At 46.8% G+C, this 7,818-nt stretch overlaps 1 protein-coding gene and 1 pseudogene across 1 annotated transcript; both read left to right on the top strand.

Annotated features, from left to right (window-relative positions):
* The first annotated feature begins 3,309 nt into the window (after positions 1-3,309).
* Il23a (interleukin 23 subunit alpha) lies at positions 3,310-7,294 on the top strand. The gene is made up of 5 exons (XM_059245300.1): positions 3,310-5,099; positions 5,201-5,706; positions 5,897-5,995; positions 6,262-6,408; positions 6,510-7,294. Exons 2-5 carry the CDS (start codon positions 5,545-5,547, stop codon positions 6,687-6,689), a joined length of 588 nt encoding a protein of 195 aa, XP_059101283.1. The 5' UTR covers positions 3,310-5,099; positions 5,201-5,544; the 3' UTR covers positions 6,690-7,294.
* On the top strand, positions 4,044-4,140 carry LOC131895406 (U6 spliceosomal RNA; annotated as a pseudogene).
* Positions 7,295-7,818: the final 524 nt, after the last annotated feature.

The following is a 7,818-nucleotide window of genomic DNA, read 5'->3' on the forward strand; positions in this document are numbered from 1 at the left end:
AAAGGACCCACAAATTCAAGGCCAGTCTAGGCTACATAGCAAGGACCAGGCTGGCTCAGGCTGCACAGTGAATCCCTCTTTCAACAAACAGTATAAAGGCCAAATTGGGGGATGCCTGTGGAAGCAATTCCTCACAAATAATAAACTTTTAAAACATTTCTTGGGCTATGGACTAGTGGGGGCGTACTTGTAAAGGCAGTAATCCAGTGATGGAGGCAGGAGGATCAAGGGTTCAAGGCTAGTCAGGGTTGCATGAGACCGTTTAAAAAAAAAAAAAAAAAGCCAAGCTAGGTGGGTTGGCAAACCCAACACTCAGGAGGCATCAACAGATGGAGCTCTGTGAGTTCAAGGCCAGCCTGATCTACATAGTAAGTTCCATGCCAGCCAAGACCTTGTCTCAAAAAACAATCCCTTCTCTGCTATTTTTATTAAAGTCAGGGGCAGGGAGATGGCTCAGCTGCTAAGACATCTACTTAGCACATGCATGCACCTAGCAGGAACAAAGCCCTGCGTTTAATACCAGTATCTCCAAAAAACAAAACATTTCTCTGGGCTGAGTCTGTAGCTCAGTAGTTTAGCACTTGCCTGGCATACACACATACAAGAAGCTCTAGGTTCAACAACACACACATGTGCACATACACACACACACACACACATGTGCGCGCGTGCGCGCGCACACACACACACACACACACACACACACACACACACGCACGCACGCACGCACCCTTGTGTTGTGAGCACACATTCACCCACCCATGTTTGTCTATGTGTTCTCTCTCTCTCTCTCTCTCTCTCTCTCTCTCTCTCTCTCTCTCTCTCTCTCTCTCTCTCTCAATAAAAGCAAGTAGAACTTCATGAAAGAACCATGAGGTGGAGGCATATGGATCAGGAGTTCAAGGCCATCCTCTGCAGCAGGAATTCCAGGCCAGCCTGGACTACATGAGACTCTATCTAAAAAACAAAACAAAACAGTGACAGGGGTGGACATAGGCATTTGGGTATCCCATACTCCAAGGAATCCTGCACCAAAATAGAAAACACCTAACTCAAAGGATCTCACTTCATGGGTCCTAGATTTAAATTTTCACACACAAAGCTAGGCTTAAACAGTTCCTATACAGAAATCTCTATATTGAGAACTCATGATTCTCATAATTGAAAAGAGGCCTCACAGACCCACGGGAGATAAGGAGCTTGAGGTACTTGGAATAAGTCAGTGGCATTTGGTTTTGTTTAGCTAAATTCTCACTAAGTAACCCAAACTGGCCTTGAATTTGTGATCCTCCTGTCTCAGTGTTCCTGGTACTGGGGGATACCAAAGGGTGTCACCACACCCCACACATGAAACTACTTTATGAATCAAGATCTACTTCTACTTGAGCTTCCTCACAGTATCCAGTATAGTGATGCAGTAATTTAAAATGTAGCCAAGCACAGTAGCGTCTGTCTATAATCCCAGCACTTGGAGGACCAAGAGCTCAAGAACATTCTCAGCACAGAGAAATGTGAAGCCAGTCTGGGCAAAAAGAAACTCTCAAAACCAGACAAGCCAGGCCGTGGCTGCACAGGCCTTTAATCCCTTTAAAAACTCGAGAGGCAGAGGCAGGTAGATCTCTTGAGTTCAGCATCAGCCTGGTCTACAGAGTGAGTTCTAGGACAGTCAGGGTTACACAGAGAAAACTTATTTAGAAAAACAAACAAACAAAAAACTAAACTGCAGACTATGAGGTAGGCCTGATGCAGGTCTGTAATCCTTACAACTAAAGGGTAAATTAGGAGAATCAAAGGTTGAAGATCTGAACCAGGTGTGGTAGTGCTCATGCCTTTATCCCTAAAGGAGGCAGCAGAGGCAGGCAGCTCTCTGAGTTCAAAGCCAGCCTGGTCTACACAGTGAGTTCTAGGCCAGCCAGGCTATATAATAAGACTCTGTCTCAAAAAAGTAAAAATAGTTGAAGACTTGTTTCAGTATAGTGTTGTAGAATATTATTTTAAGGTGTGTTACTTTTGTTTATGTTGCATTTGTTTAACTCTGTGAAGCTGTGTTACTGTGCCTGTCTAAAACACCTGATGGTCTAATAAAGATCTGAATGGCCAATAGGGAGGCAGGAGAAAGGATAGGTGGGGCTGGCAGGCAGAAAGAATTAATAGAAGGAGAAATCTAGGAGAAGGAAGGAGCTAGAGAAGGAGGAGGACTCCAGGGGCCAGCCACCCAGCTACAGAGCCAGCCATGGAGTAAGAGTGAAAGTAAGATATACAGAAGGAAGAAAAGAAAAAAAGCCCAGAGGCAAAGGGTAGACGGGATAATTTAAAGTTAAGAAAAACTGGCGAGAAACAAGCCAAGCTAAGGCCGGACATTCATAAGTAATAATAAGCCTCCATGTGTGATTTATTTGGGAGCTGGGTGGCGGGGCCCCCAAAAGAGCAAAACAACCAACAATAATACAGTGAGTTCAAAGTCAGACTGCATACTTTAGTAAGACCCTGCCTCAGGAGAAGTTCTGGGCATCCGATGAGTCACAGAGCACTTGCCTAGCATATGTGAGGCCATAAGTTCAGTCTTCAGAACTACAAAAAATAGGGGGGCTATGAAGTCAGATGGGAAGGATGGCTCACTGGTAAAGGTGCCAGCTGCCGAAGCCTGGCAACCTGAGTGCAGTTCCTGGAAAGCACACAATGGTGGAAGGAGAGAACTGACTTGACAGAGTTGTCCTCTGATGTCCACATCACACTGGGGCACACACACACACACACACACACACACACACACACACACACACAATAATTTTAAAGAATTTTTTAAAAATTTCATGTACATTAATTTTTTTTTTTTTTTGCCTGCATGTGTGTCTGTGTGAGGGTGTCAGAGTCTCTGGAACTGGAGTCACAGACAGTTGTAAGCTGCCATGTGGGTGCTGGGAAATGAACCCGGTCCTCTGGAAGAGCAGCCAGTGCTCTTAACCCCTGAGTCATCTCCCCGGCCCAACATTTTGTTTTGTTTTGATTTTGTTTTTCAAGACAGGGTTTCTCTGTGTAGCCCTGGCTATCCTGGAACTCACTTTGTAGATCAGGGTGGCCTTGAACTCACAGAGGTCTGCCTGCCTCTGCCTTCCGAGTGATGGGATCACAGGTGTGCACACCCAGCAGCCCAACAATTTTTAATAGTAGAATCTGAAGCAAGTTGTTGCCACCATAGTGCTAAGCCACTTCCTAGTTCAAATTTCTTGTCTCCACACCTCAGTCTCTCCATTATATTACATACTATATATTACATATTTAAATTAATTATATTAATTACATTACATTACATACAGTATGTAATATAATACTTACTACATAGGATTTATTGCAAGACTTGGGTTAATGCAAATAAAGTGCTTAGACCAGGTACACGTCATAAAGTGAGAGTTGAATACACGTTAACCATCGTTATTAGCCATAGTCATTAACCACCTGGGGGAACCTCAGCTGGACTTGGAGTCTGAGCATCCAGCTGGAAAGGCCTGTCTAGGAGTGTCTTCTGAATGTGATTTGCATAACGGTTGAGGGCCAGCTGACGTCAAGGGCTTCTTGAAGTTCTAGGTCAGCGGTAGCCTTGGAAATGCTTCCAGCTGCAAGACAGCCCTATGGTCTCACCACCAACCCTGCTTCCTACTCAGCTGCCAAAGCACCAGGAAGTGAAACAGTTGAAGCCCCGTGCCTCCAACTCACCCCATCTATCTCATCCTACCTCCATTTCCTTGTCTTTCTTTTCATCTCTCATCTCCTATCTTTTAGGACTCTCAGGACAGTGACCAGAGGTAGCAAAAGTGTAAGAGACACTACACAAATAGAGTGGACTCCCCTTTGCGTCCCCCTCCCAATTCCCTATTCCATTTCTCCCTTCCTATGTAGACAAACCATTTCTCCCCCAAACTGAACCAGTTCTAAGATGCTGGAAATGTTTCATCTAAAGGTAAGTAGATCCATCACAGAATCCTAATAATAACATGTGAACCAGAAGTTTCATTGGACAGTTTAAAATAGTCCCAAAGGGTACTTGCTTCAGCAGCACATTACTAAAATTGGAAGGATACAGAGATTAGCATGGCCCCTGTGCAAGGATGACATGAAATCCATAAAGCATTTTATATTAAAAAAAAATAGACTTCAGGCAGTGGTGGTACACACCTTTAATCACAATACCCGGGAGGCAGGCAGATCCGAGTTTGAGGCCAGCCTGGTCTACAGAGTGAGTTTCAGGACAGCCAGGGCTACACAGAGAAATCCCTTTCTCGAAAAACAAAAAGTCCTAAGGGAAGGGAGACCCCCATTGAGAACATGTCTATCAGAGGAAAAGTTAGCTTAGGAAGGCTTTGAGCGCCTTCCCTGTGGTCATCTACAGCCTCATTCTGACGTCCAAATTGTCCTGGGACCCTCCACTGGGGTTGGGGCAGTCCCAGCTTCAGACCACCCTCTCCTCCCACGTCCAACCTCACTCTCTCAGCTGCTTCCCTGGAGGTTGCATAATGGAGGGTGATGAAATCAGCCATCAGTGGATTTTACCCATGGATGCAATAGGCTGGAGGAGAAGCAAGGGTCACTGCCACTGTCAACCACCCAGAACTCCTAGCTACACGTTTCTAGCTATGGGGTACGAACAGGGGCGGGGGCTGAAATGTTTAAGTTGGATTTCCAGTCCTTGGTTATACTGGCTCCCTGAAAAATCATTACCTAAACCCCACAGAACCCATGACAACCTCAGGCTAAGTGGAATGAAAAATCAAGCGGTTCTTAGCCAGCATTATCACCCCCCAAAGTACCCTTTCCACAGTGAGGGCTGACGTGGAGCAGTAATTTCTTACCTTGCCCTTATGCAGCATCTCAGATCACAAAGTGTTTTCATGGTTACTGTCGCCTCCAAAATCAGGACCACCCAGTGAAAAGAACACCATTTCCCACGGAGGAAAAGAAAAGCCTTGTTCTTACATAGAAGGTGTCACACAGGAACCAAATTTCATTTCAAACTGAGCTCACCATGGGATTTGGAGATGAATGAACGCTGTTTTGGTTTTTTCCTCGGGCAAGAGGAAGTGAGGAAATCAGAGTGGGATGAGGTAAGAATAAAGCCTTGAGAGGCAAAAATATCGGATTACACAGGGAGGAACTGGAGAGGGTATTAATTTAAATGTTCATTCCTTCCCCGCCCCTTCTGCAGCCATCTCTGTTCCTGGAGAGCGTGACACATGTGTCCCATCCTAGGCCTCTAGCCACAGCAACCTCACCACTCACTTCCCCTGGAACCGAGGAGGCATACCTGGGCTCTCCACAGAGGGAGATGATGTAGGGAGGGAAATCCCACCTGCTCTGAGTCACCTGCCAGTGTAAAGGGCGGGCCTTACGATGCAGGGACCTTAAAAAGAGACTGCGAGACAAAGGGAAGAAAACAGGAAGCAGCTCAGGAACCGGACTACAAGAGTCAGAACAAAAGGGGCCGGTGCAGAGTCCACAAGGCCTGGTGCAGGTCACACAGCCAGCCGGATCTGAGAAGCAGGCAACAAGATGCTGGATTGCAGAGCCGTACTACTGCTGTGGCTGATGCCCTGGACCACTCAGGGCCTGGCTGTGCCTAGGACCAGCAGCCCCGACTGGGCGCAATGCCAACAGCTCTCTCAGAATCTCTGCACACTAGCCTGGAGTGCACATCCACCAGTGGGACATATGGTAAGTGCCAGCTCCCAGAGCCATGCAGAAACCTTCCTGGGCCTTCTAAGTGTAGGTCTGATGTGAGCTGTGGCCCTCGGTGGAATGAGCGAGGACAGAAGACTGGGACTTCTGGGAGAGTCATGGACCAAGGATCCATTGGAATGCAAAAGTACTTACGTTGTCTCGTCCTCCCTTGGCCCCGTTGCAGGATATACTAAGAGAAGAAGATGAAGAGACTCGAAATGATGTCCCCCGTATCCAGTGTGGGGATGGTTGCGATCCCCAAGGACTCAAGGACAACAGCCAGGTAACACCAGGATGATGTTAGTGCATCTAGGAGAGGGGAGGAGGGAGAGGGGAGCAGTGAGCTGGGCATCATAACTGACCACTCAGCTATGCCCGAGATGGTCAAGACCTGCTGTAAGCTTCAAGCCAGCCTGAGCTACGTGTAGTAAGTTTCAGGCCATGGTCTGAGCCAGTGAGGTGCTGTCTAAAGAAAGAAGAAAAGAAAAGCAGAGGACAGGAAGGCAGGACACTGGAAAACAGCGTTCATACGCTTTCTTCTTCCTCTAGTTCTGCCTGCAAAGAATCCACCAAGGTCTGGTTTTTTACAAGCAGCTGCTGGACTCAGACATCTTCACAGGGGAGCCTTCTCTGCTCCCCGATGGCCCCGTGGGCCAGCTTCATACCTCCCTACTGGGCCTCAGCCAACTCCTCCAGGTATGCACCAGGGATTTGGAGGATGGGGCTAGTCAGTGTCCAAGACAGAAGCTGGGAGCTTAGTATAGAATCCTTTCTGACTGTGTCTTGTGTCCTTTTAGCCAAAGGATCACCATTGGGAGAGTCAACAGATGCCCAGCCTGAGTCCCAGCCAGCAGTGGCAGCGTCCCCTCCTCCGCTCCAAGATCCTCCGAAGCCTTCAGGCCTTTGTGGCGATAGCTGCCCGGGTCTTTGCCCATGGAGCAGCCACCCTGACTGAGCCCTTAATGCCATCAGCTTAAGTATGGCACCCAGGTTCCCAAGGCTCAGCAATGATAAGATTAATTTATCAACCCAGGCATCCATAAGCCAACAAGCTAACTGGTCCATTAGTAAGTACTATTTTTTGTTATTGTTTTGTTTGAAGGGCAAGGACAATTTTATTAAAGAGAAAAACAAAAAACAGCCCAGAGTAGGTAGCTCTCTAGAGGAAGGAGATGGAGACAGAGGATAAGGTCATGCCCTTTGCCATGGAAGCTGGCAAGCGGCCGCATGGTAGAAGGGGTGAGGGTGGGGGTGCACATCAGAGAAACAGTGAGAAAGCCCAGGCTTTGGCCAGTATCTGCATGAGAAAGAAGAAAAAGGGCAAGTTGTACTTTTCTGAGTAACTAGGGGAAATGTGCAGCTCACGGTGCAAAGGAAGCTCCGGTCTGCTTAGTCCCTGAGATCTAACAAATGACCAGTATGGACCGACTTGTGACGCTAACCTGTGACAAACTTGCATATTTATTAATCGGGAGGGGAGAGTTTGGTATTATTTATCCTTGTAACAGCAGTTTAGAGGATTGTTATTTATTATATTTATAAGGAATTATGTATTTTTTCCAATAAAGATTTATTTATGTGCCTGAGTCTCACTTGTGCTCTGACATCTCCGACAGGCCGCGACCAAAGGTCTGAGAGTGTCCTGAGCTCTGAGTGGACACACTGCTTTGTGTTGAGTTCACTGAATGGCACTATAGTGGACATCTCCACTGCCCAAACATGCTTGTTCTTGTGTGTGTGTGTGTGTGTGTGTGTGTGTGTGTGTGTGTGTGTGTGACGTGCATGTGTGTATACATAGGTTCACTTTTGTGTGCACATGCATCATGGAGCACAGAGGTTGATGTTTTTCTCAAAACACACACACACACACACACACACACACACACACACACACGAGCTGTCACGCCTGCCTCAAATTTTTGGTGTTTGTTTTTTGAGACAGGATATTGCTATGTAGCCCTGGAACTCCTTGATATATCGACCAGAATGATGTCAAACTCAGAACAATTCTCCTTCCTTGGCCTCCCAAGTGCTGGCATTACAGGTGTGCCACCAAGCCTGGAAATATTTTGTTTGTTTTTCAAGACAGGGTTTCTCTGCATAGTT

Source organism: Peromyscus eremicus, chromosome 18, assembly GCF_949786415.1.
Source record: "Peromyscus eremicus chromosome 18, PerEre_H2_v1, whole genome shotgun sequence".
NCBI lineage: Eukaryota > Metazoa > Chordata > Mammalia > Rodentia > Cricetidae > Peromyscus > Peromyscus eremicus.

What these genes read in the sequence shown, in the direction of transcription:
- Il23a (XM_059245300.1), top strand. Translation starts at nt 5,545, where the DNA reads ATGCTGGATTGCAGAGCCGTACTACTGCTGTGGCTGATGCCCTGGACC. An exon ending in ATCCACCAGTGGGACATATG is followed by an intron (nt 5,707 to 5,896) that starts GTAAGTGCCAGC and finishes GCCCCGTTGCAG; the next exon opens with GATATACTAAGAGAAGAAGA. An exon ending in GCCTCAGCCAACTCCTCCAG is followed by an intron (nt 6,409 to 6,509) that starts GTATGCACCAGG and finishes GTGTCCTTTTAG; the next exon opens with CCAAAGGATCACCATTGGGA.